General features: G+C 48.5%; 1 protein-coding gene across 1 annotated transcript; it reads right to left on the bottom strand.

Annotated features, from left to right (window-relative positions):
• Positions 1 to 6495: 6495 nt before the first annotated feature.
• On the bottom strand, positions 6496 to 12377 carry Catip (ciliogenesis associated TTC17 interacting protein). Its single transcript, XM_026390307.2, has 10 exons — positions 12353 to 12377; positions 12101 to 12193; positions 11654 to 11854; positions 11327 to 11382; positions 10636 to 10722; positions 10282 to 10449; positions 8815 to 8939; positions 7346 to 7422; positions 6940 to 7028; positions 6496 to 6747 (listed from the first exon to the last, which is right to left on the bottom strand). Exons 1-10 carry the CDS (start codon positions 12375 to 12377, stop codon positions 6496 to 6498), a joined length of 1173 nt encoding a protein of 390 aa, XP_026246092.2.
• Positions 12378 to 18324: the final 5947 nt, after the last annotated feature.

Genomic DNA, 18324 nt, shown 5'->3' with positions numbered 1-18324 from the left:
ACTGGAGATGCAGTTCAATGGGTAACAGAAAACGAAACAAATAAAAAAGTTATATTCTGTATTATTGTTCTATTTAAATGACATGTTGCAATGACAAGATCTTAGAAATGAAGATCAGATTAGTGGTTGCCAGGGGTTAGGGATGGGTGAGGTGGGATGGATGTGGTTACTAGAGTGACTTGTGGGATCCTTGTGGTGTTGGAGCCATTCAGATTCTTCACTGTTGTGGTGGATACCGAAACCACACATGGCAGAACTGCACAGAACCGCTACACCCACATGTGGGCATGCACACACGCACACACGCACACACACACACACACATGCATGCACACACACATGAATATAGGAAAAAGAAGGGCACCTGAAAATGATCAATGGGATTGTGTCAATGTCACTATCCTGGTTGTATTGAAAACAGGGACACAGCTGGGTATGGTGGTGCATGCCTGTAATCCCAGCAGCTTGGGAGGCTGAGACAGGAGGATCATTGAGTTCAAAGCCAACTTCAGCAATTTAGTGACACCCTAAGTAACTTAGCCAGACTCTGTTTCTAAATAAAAAATAAATAAAAAGGGCTGGGGATGTGTCTCAGTTGGTTAAGTGCACTTGAGTTCAATCCCTGGTACCAAAAAAAAAAAAAAAAATGTGGGGAGACATTCTTTCATCAATACTCTTGACAACATTGTTCACAGCAGCCAAAAGGTGGAAACTGCCGAAGTGTCCATTAACAGTTGACGAGATAAACAGACAATGTGGCATATACACAAAATGGAATATTATTCAGCCTTAAAAAATAGTTTTCGGCGGGGCTGCAGATGTGGCTCAAGTAGTAGTGTGCTCGCCTGGCATGCGCGGAGCACTGAGTTTGATCCTCAGCACCACATTAAAAAAAAAAAAAAAAAGATATCGTGTCCACCTAAAACTAAAAAATAAATAAAAAAAATAATTCTGGGGGAGCTGTGTTTGGGGGTGAAACCCAAGGCTACCTGCAAGCTAGGCAAGTGCTCTACCACTGAGCTACATCCCCAGTCCTGAGTTCCAAAATGTTGTCAGTCAGTGTCAGTTCTTTTTTTTTTTTTTAAAGTAACATCTACCTGGATTTTATTTATTTTTTATTTTTATTTTTTTAAGAGAGAGTAAGAGAGGAGAGAGAGAGAGAATCTTAATATTTATTTTTTAGTTCTCGGCGGACACAACATCTTTGTTGGTATGTGGTGCTGAGGATCGAACCCGGGCCGCACGCATGCCAGGCGAGCGCGCTACCGCTTGAGCCACATCCCCAGCCCAGTGTCAGTTCTTTGGAATGCCAAATGTTACACACATTGGTGCTCCTAATAGTTGATTCTCAGGTTTTCCCACTGTTATTGTCTAAATGTTTGTGTCCCCTAGAAATTTATATTTCAAAACCTAGCTCCTGCTGAGTGCAGAGGTGAAACCTATAATCCCAACAACTCAGGAGGCTGAGGCAGGAGGACTGCAAGTTCAAGGCTGACCTCAGACTCTTAAGACTTTGTCTCTAAATAAAAAATGAAAAGGACTGGGGATGTAGCTCCGTGGTAGAGTGCCCCTGGGTCCACTCCCCAGGTCCACAAACAAAATCCAACAGAACCAATCAATAGGAGATGAAGCCTCTGGAGGGATCAGCTCATGAGGCTCCATTTACAAGGGATTTGTGCCCTTGTACGAGAGATTGAGGGGACTTGTTTGCCCTTCAGCCCCACAGAAGACGTTCCCCAAACATTACACCTGCTATCGCCTGAGTCTGTGCTTCCTGGCCTTCAGAACTGTCAGCAATAAATTTGTTGTTTATAATTACGCAGTTTTTTTTTCTGATACCTGGGTTGAGCCTAGGGGTGCTTACCCACTGAGCCTCAGCCCCAGCTTTTTAATATTTAGAGACAGGGTCTCCCTGAGTGGCTTAGGGCCTTGCTAAATGACTGAGGCTGGCTTTGAACTTGAGATCCTCCTGCCTCAGCCTCCCAAGCCGCTGGGATTATAGCTCGCACCACAGCGCCCAGCCTAAGGTATTTTCTTATAGCAGCCAGAATGGACTCATTCAACCACCAAAGCCTTGCCAAGATCTCAAACATGAGGTATTTATAATGATTAAAATAGTAGAGAACAATTCCTGTTAAAGAATTTTTTTAGTTGTAAATGGACACAATACCTTTATTTATTTTTTATTTTTATTTTTTTAAGAGAGAATTTTTAAATATTTATGTTTTAGTTTTCGGTAGACACAACTTTTACTTTTATGTGTTGCTGAGGATCAAACCCAGTGCCTCATGCATGCTAGTGCTCTACCACTGAGCCCCAGCCCCAGCCCCAGTAGAGAACAATTTTGATGCAATACGTCATAAAACAAAACGGAGAAACCATCAAACTGAGCAGGAGCAGGTTTTTCGTGCTGGTTTCAGGGGAACTTCAGATTTAACCAGAGGATTAATAAAGGGAAGAACCGACAGAGAGTCCAAAGACAAGGTCTGTACCTCCCCAAGCACTACCAGCCTGGTTTTAATGTTGTCTAGTTAGGGCTCTGCTATGGTTTGAATATGGTCCCCAAAAACCTGCACTGGAAACTTAACCTCCAGTGCAACAGTGTTGGGAGGTGTTTAGCTCATGGGGCTTGTGAATGAATTAGTATCAATTATTAAAGGGTTTGAGACCCCAACTTCATCTTTTTTGCATTCTCTCTCCCCCCTCTCCCTCTTGACTTCTACCATGGGGTGATGTAGCAAGAAGGCCTTCCACAGATGCCAGCACCCTGACATTAGACTCCCCCAAGTTCCAGAACTGTGAGAAATACATTTTTTTTTTCTTGGTAAATCACCCAACCTCTGGCAATCTGTTATAGCAGCACTGAACAGACTGAGACAGGCTCTACCTATAGCACTGCTCTTAGTTCACCTGCTCTCTTCAAGGCTTCTTGTGGGAAGGGAAACTTGCAGAAACAGGTGGACATCCAGGCCTTTGCCTCACTCACGTCCAGAGTCTTAGTGTCTGGGACAGCAGGCCACACGCTGGTTAGGCTCTGGCCCTCTTCATCAGCTTGTCCTGAGCCCTGTAGTAGCCCATAGGTTCAGTGCTCCCAACCCTCCAACCTCCATCCTCCACAACCTTTGCCTGGTGTGGCCTCCTCCAGGAAGCTCTCCATGGTCTTTCCCAAGCAAGGTTGTGTGCTCTGTCAGCACAATGCCCTGCTCTGGTGGCAATGCTCTAGGGAGGAAGGCAGTTTTCAGGCACCTGGGGAAGGGGAAATGCAGTGTCCAGTCAAGCCTGCTCTGGATTATTTTTATTATTATTATTAATTTTTTTTAGAAAGAGAGAGAATTTTTAATATTTATATTTTAGTTCTCGGCGGACACAAGATCTTTGTTTGTATGTGGTGCTGAGGATCGAACCCGGGCCGCACGCATGCCAGGCGAGCGCGCTACCGCTTGAGCCACATCCCCAGCCCCCTGCTCTGGATTATTAAAACAGGAGGGGCCTCTTTTCTGCTGTGAGGCAGCCACTGGGGTCTTTCTATCAGAATGGATCAGTTCATGAGCCCTGGAGCCGGACACTCTGGGTTGAACTCCCTGCTCTGTGTAGCAGGAGGCAGGAGGATTGCAAATTGAAGGCCAGCCTCCACAACTTAGTGAAACCTTGCCTCAAAATAAAAAGGGCTGAGGGTGTATGGGGGTGTCCCTCAGTGGTAGAGCGTCCTTTGGGTTCAATTTGGGTTTAGTGCCCAGCACCACACCCTCCCCTCCACTCAGAGACAAACACAAAAGAAGAAGAGGAAGAGAGAGATTGGGCAGCTGCCTGCAGTCTCTGAGATGTCAGGATGCGGCCAGAAGGCCTCACCAGACGCCAAGCAGATGCAGGTGCTCTTCCAGCCTCCAAACCACCAGCCAGCTACCTCTGTTCCTTATTAATAACTCAGTCTCAGGCATTTTGTTAGAGCAACAGAAGGTGGACTAACCCACCTCCTAGGGATGCTGTGATCACAGGAATTGCAGACTTACACTTACTACCAGGACTATTTTTCTGAAGTGGTGGAATTGAGCCCAGGGCCCCATGCATGTTTGATAAGTCCCCTACCACTAAGTTACACCCCAACACCTTACGATTACTATTTATTTATCTTTGAATCCCTGGACTCTCAGATGAGGTCAAGTTTGAATTGCACACTTCCATGTTGCATGCATATGTTCCCTTCTTAGCCCTTTATGATAATAACAAAGTCTTTTAATAATAACATAATAATTATTATTTGCTATTATTTATTAACTAATAACAATAATTATTATTTATTATTATTGTTATTATTTTGTGGCACTGATTGAACCCAGGGTGCTGTGCAACTGAGATACATCCCCATCCCTTTTAATTTTATATAGGGCAGGCTCTCACTAAGTTGCCCAGGCTGGCCTTGAACTTGTGATCCTCCTGCCTTAGTCTCCCCAGTAGCTGGGATGAAAGGTGTGCAGCCCACACCCAGCTTCCTTCTTACCCCTTCTGTGATCTACCCTTACACATTCGTCCACGGGATGACGAGAGTCTCTCCCTTTCTGAGCTCCTTGTGCCCTGCAGGGGCCTGGCCTGTTTGCCCACCACTGAATGCCCAGGTGCTGACCAGATAGGCTCATGGGATCAACAGGTGTTTTTTTTTTTTTTTTTTTTTTTTTTTTTTTTCCCCAGGAAATGGTCAGAGGTTGAAGCAAAAGGATTGCAAGTTCAAGGCTAGCCTGGGCAATTTAGTGAGATCCTATCTCAAAATAAAAAAGTAAAAGGGCCAGTGGGTGTGGCTCACTGGTAGAGCATCCCTGGCTTCAATCCCTAATGCTGAAAGAGAGAGAGAGAGAGAGAGAGAGAGAGAGAGAGAGAGAGAGAGAGAGAGATAGATAGATTAATAAATTTCTTGGTATTATGGAGCAAAAGAAGGGGTCATAGAAGTTCTGGGACAAACAGTAAGATCTAAAAATAAACCACTTTTGCAATGGGTGTCCCGGAGGAGACAGGGAGTGGTCAGACTTCTCCTTCCTACGTTCCCTAATGCAGAAGAGCTCAACAGAGAGGCTGGAAGTTGCCTCTTCACTTTCCTCCACCTGCAGGGTGTCCAGGACTGCAGGGGGCCTGGGGATATAGCTGGGAGCCTTCGGTGCATGGGTTGGGCCCGCCTTGGTTCTCCACTTGTACATGCTGAGGCCTAGGAGCCTGGTGGTGAGCCAGCCCTGTCCAACCCGCCAGGCCTCCCTGCTCTGTTCCCCAACATGCTGTGCTCAGAGCCTTTGTGTTTGCTGTTCCCTCTGCCTAGAATGCTTTTCCCTCAGTCTGACTCCTTATCATTTAGGTCCCAGCTCAACTCCCTAGAGAGATCTTCCCTGAAGTCCCCACCCTCAATCCTCCAACCCCCTGAGTCACTTTCTACCCATGACTCGGCTTTTTAAATATCTGAAATATCATAAGAAATAATGCTTTTTTTGGAGGGGGGTCCGTCTCCCCACATTACCTGTAAGCTCCATGATGACAGGGACTGTGTCTTATCACTGCTGATCTCCCAGTTCCCAGAATAATCCTAGTCTGTGAAGGGAGGCAGTATTTGTTGGGCTGACTGCCAGATGGGGTAAGAATTTGTTCTCTAGAGCTATGCTTCTGATATGGTAGCCACTCTATCTTGAAAGTTAATTTAAATCAAAAGTAAAGCTCCAATTCTTTGGTCACATTGGCCACCTTTCCAGTACAGAACGCCCATACTGGCTAGTGGCTTCCTTGTGGACATCACAGGCACAGACCATTTCTACCAGAAGGTGGTGTGGGATGTGTTCCACTCTCCTGCTGGTACCCTCTGCTCATGCCATTTTCTCTGCCTGGAAAACCTTACGTGTCCCCTACCTCGAGCCTGGCACAGTGGTGCCTGCCTCTAATCCCAGTAGCTCTGGAGGCTGAGGCAGGAGGATCGCAAGTTCAAAGCCAACCTCAGCAACTTAGTGAGAGCCAGTGCCTGGGGATCCCCCGCCGTTTGAGGGTTCCTGTGTGTCGGTGGGGACGCGGAGAAGATGCAGCACCAAGGAGTAGAGCAAGGCCAGGGGTGTTTCACGACCCTCCTCGGGCGGGCGACTGTGCTTAGTGGGATCCAGAAGGATTCTGAGCGCCAAGGTCCCCGCCCCTCTATGTCTGCTACCCGGAGACTCAAGAGCAGTGTCCAGGTTCATCCTGCTTCCCGCGCCAACTCTAAGAGTCGCTAGGCTTCTATTTTCTCATCTGCGAAATGGGATAACAATGCGCCCGGCATCTAGGAGGAAAGACTGAGACTGGCTCCACTCGTGGGGTCGAAGGCACCAGGCGCGGGCCAGGGGGAGTCCCTGCTGGCCCAGCGGCGCCGGGAGCGCCCCGTTTATTCCCACAAAAGCCGCAGCTGGGCCGACGCTCCCGCCCGGGGAGGGACCAGCCCACGTCCCCGAGGGGCCCCGCCGCGACGCCCCCGTTTCCTGCTGGGTGCCCGCCAGCCTAGGGCGCCCAGCCCGCCCCCGAGCCCGCGGCGTCCCCCGGGTCCGGCGAGCGGAAGGGGCTGGGCCTGTGGGAGGAGCGCAAGGGCGGTGAGGGCGGGCGGTTCGCCGCGAAAGGGCCGAAGTACTCGGCGGCGAAGGTGACCACGTCCTGGGGCTGGCGCAGCAGCAGGAAGAGCAGGAAGTCGGAGACGAGCGCCTGCGCCTCGGGGTGCTGCCGCAGGTAGCTGGCGTGGCTCAGGCGCAGCTCCTCCTGGCGGGGAGGCCCGGGTCGGAGCCGGGACCGCGCCGGGAGCCCCCACCCGCTCCCAGCAGGGCCCCCAGGGTGTGCGGTTCAGAGCCGGGAGGGGGCAGGGGGAAAGGAGGGAGGGACAGGGAGATCGGTCATGGGGGGTTCATGGCCCGGGGGGGGGGGTACCCCAGACTGGCCGCTGCCGCTCCTTACCTTCCGCTCCAGGAACTTAGAGTAGAGCTCCAGGTCCTCCTCCCACTCCAGGGGTTTCTTCTCAAACACAGGCTTTGGCTCTACGACATCTGGACCGGGAGGAGGAAGGCTGCTTACCCCCACCCCAACCTTTCTGGATACCCAGAGGATTCCCGCTGTCAAATGGAAAGCTGAGGACCAACCTCGGATTCTGCCCACAGGGCAGAGTTGCTGCAAGGGGTTCCTAGCAAAAGAGGCCCGCCCCTAACTGCCTTGGGGTCAGGGGCAGGAGGACAGAGTTTCTCCTTTGGATTCCAGGCTCGGTCCCATCCCACGTGGAGTGTGCTGGCCAAACCCTGCAGACCCTGGTTTCCTTCCCCTTTCCTCCCCTCTCCCACCAGCTGCCTTGGGCCTGGGCTCTACTTACCCTCCTTCCTCAAGATGGGCATCTTGGTGATGATGCAGTACCCAGGGGAGCCCACCTGGATCCTCTTAGCCAGGTGCCTGGAAGGCAACACAGAAGAAGGTGGAGGAGTGGGCCTTCCTGGACCACCTGCTGGGGACAGGAAGGAACTAAGCAAAATGTGTTGTAGTTCTGAGCCCCAGTGTGATGGTATTTAGAGAGAGGGCTTTTAGGGAGGTCATATGGTTAAGTAAGGTCTCAAGGGGGTCCCTAATCCCATAGAATTGACATCCTTATAAGAACAAGAAGGGACACGGGAGAGTTCTATTCATCCACACACGGAAGAAAGGCCCATGAAGACACAGCCAGAAGGCAGGTATCTACAAGCCAGGAAGGGAGTCTTCACCAGAAACCAACTTCTGGCATGGTGACCTTGGACTTCAGCCTTCACAATTGTGAGGAAATAAATTCCTCTTGCTTAAGTCCACCAGCCTGTGGCACTTTGTTATGGCAGCCTGAGCTAGCTAAGAAACCACAATGCCCCCTTGAGAATGCTCCTCTTTCTATTTAATTCTACCTTCTCTCTTATCTTTTGAGTTCCCTGTTCCAAATAATTGCCCAGGGCTTGGAAGGGTCAGGTGCCTGTTTTTTAAAAAAATAAGTAAATGGAGCCCACCCAGGGATGCCCATAAATAAATAAATAAATAAAAATAAGTAAATGGAAAAGCCAAGTGCTGTGGTGCATGCCTGTAATCCCAGCTACTTGGGATGCTGAGGCAAGAGGATCACAAGTTTGAGTCAACCTGGGCAACTTAATGAGACTCTGTCTCAAAATAAAAGGGTTGGGGATGTAGCTCAGAAGTAGAGCAATCCCTGGGATTAAAAAAAGAAAAAAGTCAATAAGAAAAGACTTAGACTTTCAAAGGTATAAGCACAAAACAAAACAAAAAACACCTCCTCCTTCATAGGTGACACATACAAAGAAACTAAGGAAAGCCAAACATATTGGTCACTTTTTTTCAGTGAAGTTTCTAGATCAATACTTCTGAAATTTCAAGAAAGAAATTATTCTCCCCCACATGAGTTTTTCTCAGGGTCAGTGTTCTGCTGGTGACCACTTGGTGGTATGCCAAGGGTGCTCCAGCACCGATTCAATCGAGTGTCCAGTTCAAACCCTGGTGTCCTCAATATTCCCCTCGTCCACGGCCACTGCCTTAGCTGGTAGGCTCTGCGGGGTTGGCATTTCCTTCCTCAGCCAGTTGGGGTTCTTTGTGGGAAGTTCTGGGAGGCACTGTGAGCATCGGAGAAGGAGCCCATGAATGAAGAAAGGGCGAGTGGCGTGGAGGGGACACTGGGATCTCAATGACAACTCTTACTGGAGGTGTCCCCAGGAATAGGTAGTCTCTCCTTTGCTCCATCCCCAGCCCATGTCCCTTCCCCATCATTGAGCACCAGACTTGTCTATGACACTGTCCACCCCTGAGAAGGCTCACCCATCACAGAGCATGCAGAACTGCCAGGACATGGGGATACCCTCGTTCGAGTGCACGGTGTGCTCCACAATGAACACCTCGGACTGCTGGTGGCCCACCTGGATGTTCTGGAAGCCCAGGGCTCGCTGCAGCAGCCAAAACGAAGGGAGGGTGGTGAGGTGGGTGCCACCAGGGTCTCCCCGATCTCAGCCTGATCCTTCCTCCTCCTCCTCCTCTTTTCCTTGTTCACCAGTGATTAGCAACTCTTGGCTGTCCACACCGTCAGGTGCCACAAGATTTGAGTTGTAACCCCCAGGTAACTTGGGCCTTCTTTCAGAGAACCAGCTTCAGCTGGCCCCTGGCCCCTGCCATGCCATCTTTGTGGCCAAGTGTTGTGATTGGCAGATTCTGTTATAGGGAGGAGGGTCAGTCAGTATGGGGAAGGTGAGGAGGAGGTGCAAGCTTTGGGGGCCAATTGGGGGAAGTAGCAAGGCTGTGAGGAGAGAGGCTGGACAGATCTGTGATGGCCTCAGGCCACGCAGCTGCTGGCAGCCTGCCTTAACGTAGTTGAAATTAAACCAATGTAGCTGCTGCCATGGAGAGACGAGCTCTAACATTAAACAGGTGTTTCAAAGAAAATGGGGGGTTGTGGCATGCGCTTGCTTGTGTGTTTGTGATGGACAAGACAGAAGGTAACTTAGGAGGTCAGTCAAAGACAGGCAGATCCACCCCCAAAGTGTCTTGCTGGAACTAGTGTGTGTTCACAGGGCAGCTGTAAAAGCATGTAGTGCAGGAGGTCCCAGGTGTGTTGTGAACTTCTAGCCAAAATAAAAGAAAAAAAAAGGAACACTCTCACTTAATATTTAAGTAAGTGGGGAAAAACTGCATTTCTCCAAGTTAAAAAATGGTGTGTCTTTGGGTTGGGGGTGCAGGGGAGTGCTTGTCTAGCATGTGCGGGGCCCTGGATGACATGTCTTTAAAAGCATCCCTCTGCTGTACTGACTTTTGAAGACTGGCTTTTATGCAAAAGGTTGTTTTGCTCAACTGCTCCCACTTTTTGTAGAACTCATTTCACCTGCCCCCCTCCACTTGATCTTTTTTTGTTTGTTTGTTTGTTTGGTATCAGGGATTTGAACTCAAGGTGCTTTATCATTGAGCCACATCCCCAGCCCTTTTTATTTTTTTGTCTTTGAGACAGGGTCTTGCTAAATTGCTCAGGGCCTCACTGAGTTGCTGAGGCTGGTTTTGGATTTGTGAGCCTCCTGTCTGAGCCTCCTGTCTCAGCCTCCTGAGCCGCTGGGATTACAGGCGTGTGCCACCGCACCTGACATCAGTTCTTGCTTTCTCTTGCCCTCAGATATCTCATTCCCACCCTCCTGATTTATCCCCACCCCAACTCCCTCTCCACTCCACAGCTATCCTGCATCCCAGCCCAGCATCCCTCATGTCCCTTCTAGTTTGTCCCCAGGCCAAATCCCTTGCCCTCACATAGGTGGAGTAGCACAGTTTGCCCTCAGTGTCCAAGGCCAGGAAGCGGGCGTTTTGAGGGACCTTCTGCCTTCGAGCCATCAACCTCAACAGCACCAGGTTGGCAGCTTCGGAGATGAAGCCAGTAATTGAGTGCGAGGGGAAGAAGGCCACACCAGTCTTCACTTCCTGCTCAGGACAGATCTGGGTCAAGAACCGCCAGCCAGGAAGGGGATGGCAGGGTGGGCAAAGCAGTTATGGGTGTGGGTCCTTGGGGTGTCCTCTGTCTAGACTCCTGGCCGCACGCCACCAGCTCAGTGCTTGTGGTTCTGAGGAGGAGGTGAAGGGTGGTGCCCACCTGGCTCTCACCCTTACCTCACCCTCCTTGATGCTTCTGGTCATGGCCAGCTGGTCATTCTGCTTCAGCAAACTCATCTTGTGTTCCATGGGGAGGATGAGGAACTAAGGGCCAGAACATGTGGTGGAGAATCAGAGACTCCTTGGTCCCCAGAGGTCACCTGTCTATTCTCCTTTATAAATGAGAAAACTGAGATTTAAAGGTTTTGATTTAAAATACAACCAACCAGAAAATCCTTCTATATATGGCCAAGCTCATGAACAGCAGCCAGAGGATGGTGTGGTACTAGCTAAAAAGCAGGGCGCCTCAGAACACAGGTTTAAAACATGGGAACGACTCTGTGGAAATGCTCTAGGTATGAGTGGTTTCCACTGTGTAGACAGTCATGGCAGGTTCTAGAAGTTCGTGAGGGGGCCGAAGCCGGGGGGTGAGGAGCACAGAGCCAGAGGGTTTGGAGGCCACATGGTGACAGATCCTAGGGACCAGCTAGGCCCTGGGAAAGGCCAGCCCCCATGATCCTCCAGGAGATGCTGGGCTCTCAGGCTAGAGGAGGACCAAGTGGGGCTGGGTTCAGTTTGTGCATCAGGAGGACAAACTGTGTGTGTGTGGCGGGGGCGGTGGGGACAGGGTGAGGGAGATCCCTCCTTCCCTCAGATTCTCTGTTCTCTCATTGTCAGTCAGGGCATGACACAGGACCCCAGGAAGTACCTTGATGAACTCTCGACTATGTTGTTCCATGGTCTCCAAAGTCTGGGAGAGATAGCCTAGGGTGCAGGGACAAACTTTCATGTCACAGGAGTCATGGGCCCAAGATGGAAGGAAGGGAAGGAGGGTGGGCCCAGGCTGGAGGACTAGGTGTGATGTGGCCACAGGAAAACTATGGGGTGGGTCAGTGCTGCTCCTGTGTCTGTGAATAACCGCCCAGTGGCGCCTCCCCCATGTCTCATCAAGAGATAGGTCCTGAAGAAAGAGGCTGGGAATGGAAGGGGTGGCAGGGTGGGAAGGATGTGGTGACATCAGCAGCGGGAATCCTACCCAGGAGCGAGTTTCCACAGACGGTTTTATCCAGGAGGCCATGGCTAAAGGCGTGCACGAGGACGCACTGGGACATGATGCTCATTTCGTCCTTGTATTTCCCTCTCTGCACCTCGATGGTCAGTTCTCCCCGAGGCTCCCCGGTGTCGGAGACCATGGCCAGAGTCTCAGAGAAGAAGAGCATCGGCAGCTCCTCGGGCTCTTGGGTGGGGCGGCGGGTGGGGACTGGTCAGCCCTGGAGTCCTCGAAGCTTGTCCCGCCTCCCCCCTGCCGTCCGCAGGAGCCCGGGTGAAGACCCCTCTCCCCCTCGCATCCCTCCAACGTCAGCCAACAGGCCTTGCGCCCATTTTAGTTCTAGGAGAAGGGAGCTGACAGGGGTGGGGACCGTCCGGGCCTGTCCCCTTGCCTCCTCCCAGACTCGGTCCCCTCCCCCCTGTCTGGGCTCACGGAGGGAGTTGAGGAAGTCGATGGCTTCAGCGTTGGCCTCTGGGAGAGGCTGACGCTCCTGGCCTGAGGGCCGGTGGTCCTTGCCTTTGGGGACTGCGGGGGAGAGGCTAAGATGGGGAGAAGGGCGGGGCGGGCAGGAGTCCCCCAGTCCCGGCCTCTGTCCCCAAGAACTGAGTCCACCAGGACGACCCTGGAGGGGGTTGTAAGGGAAAAGAGCCCCCACCCGCTTCCACCCAGCCGCCCTCGTCCCACCTGAGGACTGAACTTTGGAAGACATGCTGTCTGCAGCCGGCGGGGCTGTGTCCAGCCGTCTCCCTGGCAACCGGACTAGCTGCCGCCTCTTAAAGGGCCCCTTCACTACACCTTGACCTTGGAGGAAAAGTCTGACCACGCAGGCTCTGGTGCTCAGCCCAAGCCTGAAGCCTTGTCCAGCAGGGGGAGCATTTGACATTCTTAAGAGGCAGGGGAAGAAATGGCCCATTAAAGAACTTCAGAAGTTGTGACCGTGGGCCAGGAGTCTCACAACCACAGAACCCAATTCCATGTTGCCTGAAGAGCTCTGCAAGTTGTAGTCCTAATACGATGGCCCCCAGCTTATGATGCCTCATTTTATCAGGTTTTTCTTTTATTAATTAATAATTATTCTTTTATTAATTAAAAATAACAATTATTATTATTATTATTTTTTAGAGAGAGGAGAGAAAGAATTTTATTTATTTATTTATTTATTTATTTTTAAAGAGAGAGGAGAGAGAGAGAGAGAGAGAGAGAGAATTTTCAATATTTATTTTCTAGTTCTTGGCGGACACAACATTCTTGTTGGTATGTGGTGCTGAGGATCGAACCTGGGCCACATGCATGCCAGGCGAGCACCGCTTGAGCCACATCCCCAGCCCTATTATTATTATTTATATCAACTCACGGGCACTTAACCACTCAGCCACATCCCCAGCATTTTTTTTTTTTTTTTTGAGACAGGGTCTCCCTAGTTGCTGAGGCTGACTTTGAACTTGTGATCCTCCTGCCTAATCCTCCTGAGCCACTGGTTTCCAGGTGTGCACCACCACACCTGGCCCAGGTTTGACTTTACATACAAAGAGGTGAAACCATTTGCCTTCAGTAGAAAACATACTTTGAATTTTGAGTGTGATTTCCTGGGCTAGTGATAGGCCATAAGATCCTTTCTCTGGGGCTGGGGATGTGGCTCAAGCGGTAGCGCGCTTGCCTGGCATGCGTGCGGCCTGGGTTCGATCCTCAGCACCACATACAAACAAAGATGTTGTATCCGCCGAGAACTAAAAAATAAATATTAAAAATTCTCTCTCTCTCTCCCTCTCTCTTTAAAAAATAATAATGATGATCTAAAATTAAAAAAAAAAAAAAAGATCCTTTCTCTGGATGCTGGGCAGTGTCAGCGAGCCCTGGCTCCCAGTCAGCCCCTGGATCATGAGAGGGAACAAGGATACTCCACAGAAGACTGCATTGCTAAACTATGTTTTTTTTTCCTTCTTTCTTCCTTCTTTTTTTTTTTTTTTTTTTTGGTACTGGGGATTGAATCTATGGGCCCTCTATTTCTGAGCTATATCTCCAAACCAGCTTTATTTTAGTTTTAAGAGAGGGTGTTGCTAAATTGCTGCAGCTGGCCTTAAACTTGCCATCCTCCTGCCTCAGGCTCCCAAATCAGTGGAATTACAGAGGCAATTCAAGGGGCTCCTGATAGGTGTAGTGGAGCATGCCTGTAATCCCAGTGAATCAGGAGGTTGAGGAAGGAGGATGGCAAGTTCAAGGCCAGCCTGACCAATTTAGTGATACTCTGACTCAAAACAAAACATAAGAAAAGGAGTCGGGGGGCGTTGAGGATATAGCTGAGTGAAAGAGTGCTTACCTAGCATGCACAAGACCCTGGGTTCAATCCCCAGTACCACAAAAACAAAAATAGAAACAAAACAGAGAGTGGAGCTAAGAACATGTAGCTCAGTGGTGGAGTGCCCCTAGGTTCAGTCCTCAGTACTGCAAAAATAAAAAATAAATAAAAAGAAAATTAAGGGGCTGGAGTTGTGGCTTAGCAGTAGAGTGCTCGCCTAGCAGGCAGGAGGCACTGGGTTTGACCCTCAGCACCACATAAAAATAAATAAGTAAAATAAAGATATTGGGTCCAACTATAACTAAAAAAAGTATGTATATAAAAAGAAAATTAATAAATATATACTTCAATTGAATAATTGATTTAGACTTGGACTTTTATTTAAAGTCTTACTGAGATTGTAAAAGGACCAAACATTATAAGATTAAAAAGAGCTGGAGAGTGTGGCACATACCACACTGGATCATAGATCCCAGCAACTGGGGAGACTGAGGCAAAGGATCACAAGTTCAAGGCAAGCCTATTTTATTGTACTGAGGATTGAACCCACTGAGCCACGTCCCCAGCCCTTTCTATTTTTAATTTTGAGACAGGATCTCACTAAGTTGCTTCAGGACTCACTAAATTGCTGAGGCTGTTTTTGAACTCTCCATCCTCCTGCCTCAGCCTACCAAGCTGCTGAGATTGTAGGTGTGTGCCACCTCACCCGGCCTCGGTAATTTAACAAGACCCTGTCTCAAAAATAAAAAGTAGGGTCTGTCTCAAAAATAAAAAGTAGGTGGTGTACACCTGTAATCCCAGAAACTGAGGAGGCTGAGGCAGGAGGATTGAAAGTTTTAGACCAGCTTCAGCAATTTAGTGAGGTCCTAAGCAATTTAGCCAGACCCTGTCTCAAAATAAAAAATAAAAATCACCAAGAATATGGCTCAGTAATAAAGCAATCCTGGTTTTAATCTCTGGTAACAAAGAAAAAATAAAAATTATTAACATTTGCCAGACTTATAGTTAGAACAATATGACTGCTAAGTTTAAAAGTTTAAAAAATACTTATGTTTTTTTAATTTGCATTTTAAGAAGCTGAGTATTTTTATTTGTAGTATTAATTATTTTTGGTGGTGCTGGGAATCAAATCCAGACCCTTGAATATACTAGGAAAGTGGTCTATCACTGAGCGACACCCCCAACCCTGAGTATAAATTTTTTTTTAAATTTTTTTCTTAATATTTATTTTTTAGTTCTCGGCGGACACAACATCTTTGTTTGTATGTGGTGCTGAGGATCGAACCCTGGCCACATGCATGCCAGGCGAGCGCGCTACCGCTGAGCCACATCTCCAGCCCCCACTGAGTATAAATTTTTAAAAGCCAAAGGAAAAAAAAAAAATTGTGTATGATACTGAGGATTGAACCCGTGGATGTTCATACCACTGAACTACATCTCCAATCCTTTTTCTTTTTCACTGAGACAGGGTCTCCTAAATTGCTGAGGCTCACCTTAAACTTGTAATCCTCCTGCCTCAGCCAACTGAGTGGCTGGGATTATAGGCGTGTACTGCTACACCCAGTACCAAAGTGAATTTTGAATAACTCTCCTCACATAAGGCAAGGTCAGTGATTTTAAGGGAACTTATAGCTGCTTTGGAAAGCAGTCTGGCAGTTCCTCAAAAAGTCAGCAATTCTACTTCTAAGTATATCACCAAGAGAACTGAAAACATTTTCGATAGAAAAATTTGTACATCACCAGGCATGGTGGCACACGCCTTCAATCCCAGAAGCTTGGGAGGCAGGAGGATCACAGGTTCAAAGCAACTTAGCAAGACCTTATCTTAAAAAAAAAAAAAAAATTAAAAGGGCTGGGGATGTGGCTCAGGAGTTAAGCACCCCTGGGTTCAATCCCTGGTAACAAAACATTAAACAAAACAAAACAAAACAAAAACATGCCCATGAATGTTTATGACATTGTTCCTAATGGACCATCCTATTGGACCAAAAGTAGAAACAACCCAACTCCCCTTCAACTGTGGAATGGATAAAAATGGATAAACTGTCAAATGGATGTATATGTTAAATGCATACCCACATTAAAAAATGTTGTTTGGCTATACAAAGGAATGAAGTACTGCTTTTTTTTTTTTTTAAGAGAGAGAGAGAGGAGAGAGAGAGAGAGAGAGAGAGAGAGAGAGAGAGAGAGAGAGAGAGAGAGAGAATTTTTTAATATTTTTTTTTAGTTCTCGGCGGACACAACATCTTTGTTGGTATGTGGTGCTGAGGATCGAACCTGGGTCGCACGCATGCCAGGCGAGTGCGCTACCGCTTGAGCCACATCCCCAGCCCCAAGTACTGCTTTTAATTTTATTTTCCTTTTTTGTTTCTTTGAGATGTTATGCAGGCTGGCCCACAAGGCTCAATGTGCCTCAGCCTCATGTGGCTAGAATCACAGTACTGCTAAATGAGGTAACATGGATGAACCTTGAAAACACGTGGGACAGAAGAGGCCAGGAAAGTGCACAGATTGTCTGATTCCATATATCAACTGCCTAGAAGGCAAATCTGTAGAGACAGACAGTAGTCAGTAGTTCCGTAGCGCTGGGTCTTGGTGGGGTGTGGAAACTGAGCAGGATGTCAAATGGGGACAGGGTTTCTTTTTGGAATAAGGAAAATGTTGTAAAAAAGATTATGGTGATGATCACAGACTCTATATATACTAAAACCCACTGAATTATATACTTAAAAAGGTGAATTTTCTGTTACGTGAATATCTCAGTAAAGCTGACAATTAAAAAATAGGATTTAAATTTTTCCCCTCTATAATTAATCATAGCACCAGAAATCTGATGTAGCATTATTTCAGAGTGACTTCATATGCCTCTCCCCATCTGATCCTCATAATAGCCTCTGATAAGTGGCACGATTTTTTTTTTTTTGAAGGTGGGTACTGGGTATTGAACCCAGGTGTACGTTTACTACTGAGTTCCATCCCCAAGCACTTTTAATTTTTTTTTTTAATTTTGAGACAGGGTCTTACTAAGTTGCTCAGGGCCTTGCTAAATTGCTGAGGTTGGTCTCAAACTTGTGATCCTCCTGCCTCAGCCTCCTGGGTTGCTGGGATTTCAGGCATGAACCACCAAGCCCATTGATAAGTGGAATCATGAATGAAGATTTATGATTTCTCTATCTTGCATCATTTCTAGATCAGACCCCTTCTTCCTTTGCCCCTGACCCCTGGTTCAGTGTGGCACAATGGGGCTGATGCAGTCCCTGTGGGTGTGGTCAGATGACCTGTCCTGGCCAATGAGAGAAGCCCATTCTCCTAAGGTCTATGATTCCTTCAGCCTTGGGCCCATGAGCCAAGCTGGAGCAGTGAAACTCAAGCCCTGGGACTATTGGAGGTTCTGCATGTTGTGGTGGAGTAGAGTCCTGTAAGGCTGTAACTTAGCCTCTTTCCACTGCAGGGAGAACGCCTGACTGAGGGTGACACTAATGGAGAAGAAAGCAGAGCTGAAGGAAGATACTCCGAATCCCTGGATCCACCTGCGCTTCTCCACGTTTTGCTTTCCCACCTGAGCAGTCAGGAGGCTGTTCCTCTCCAGATTCTCCTTTTGGGTTAAGCTACTCTGTGTTGAGTGTTTGACACTTGTACCTAAAAGGGTTCTAACTCACTGTGTCCTCTCCACTGAAAAGTGAAGAAACAGGACAGGGAATTGACCTGCCCATGGTCACTGGGAGGCTGAGTGACAGAACTAGGACTGTAACCAGGCCTTGAAGGTGAGTGACACCTGTTGTCCTATAAGCAGGTACACACGGTGTGATTGTTACTGGGCAGTGCCAGCTTCAGGAGAGGCATGTGTTTTCCATCCTTCAGGACAGCCAGCCAGGTGGGAGGATGTCCCAGGCCCTGGGAAAGTGTTCACCAGCCCAGAGACCCGCCACCAAAGGCTCTTTGAAGATGTGAAGCTGAGCATCCCCAGAGTGACCTGCAGAGTCCTGAGCCTGGTCCTCACCTGCCCAGAGAGCAGCAAGCCAGACACGTCCCTGAGTACAGAGAGCCACCTTCTCTAGGAGGCGAAGACTGTGGCCCATCCCAACCCAGCCTGACTCAGGACGGCCAGAGCCAGTGCCAGGGTCCCTGGCCTGGGGTGAGGGATCCTAAGAGGGGCTGAACTATGACCAGGGGGAATCTGTGCTCTAGGCTGGCCAAGAACGTGTGTCACTAAGCCAGTGCTTCCTGTCTTCATTCCTACCTTCAGTTTGGCCATAGCCAAGTTTCACTTTTTCTTTGTGTTTTCCCATTTCAATAAACATCTACAATCAAATTAGTGTCACTTGTCAAAAGTAAATATTGGCCCCAAAGAGAAATACAA

The sequence above is a fragment of the Urocitellus parryii genome, chromosome 1, assembly GCF_045843805.1.
Source record: "Urocitellus parryii isolate mUroPar1 chromosome 1, mUroPar1.hap1, whole genome shotgun sequence".
Taxonomy (NCBI): Eukaryota; Metazoa; Chordata; class Mammalia; order Rodentia; family Sciuridae; genus Urocitellus; species Urocitellus parryii.
The sequence above is the reverse complement of the archived record's forward strand: the minus strand, read 5'-3'. Positions and strand labels throughout refer to the sequence as shown.

Bases quoted from the DNA above. Each gene is read 5' to 3' on its own strand.
- Catip (XM_026390307.2), bottom strand. From the start codon at position 12,377: ATGTCTTCCAAAGTTCAGTCCTCAG. The intron at 11,855-12,100 runs GTGAGCCCAGAC...GCCCCACCCAAG, and splicing joins CGACTTCCTCAACTCCCTCC to AGCCCGAGGAGCTGCCGATG. The intron at 7,423-8,814 runs GTGAGCCTTCTC...GTTGCCTTCCAG, and splicing joins TTCTGCATGCTCTGTGATGG to GCACCTGGCTAAGAGGATCC.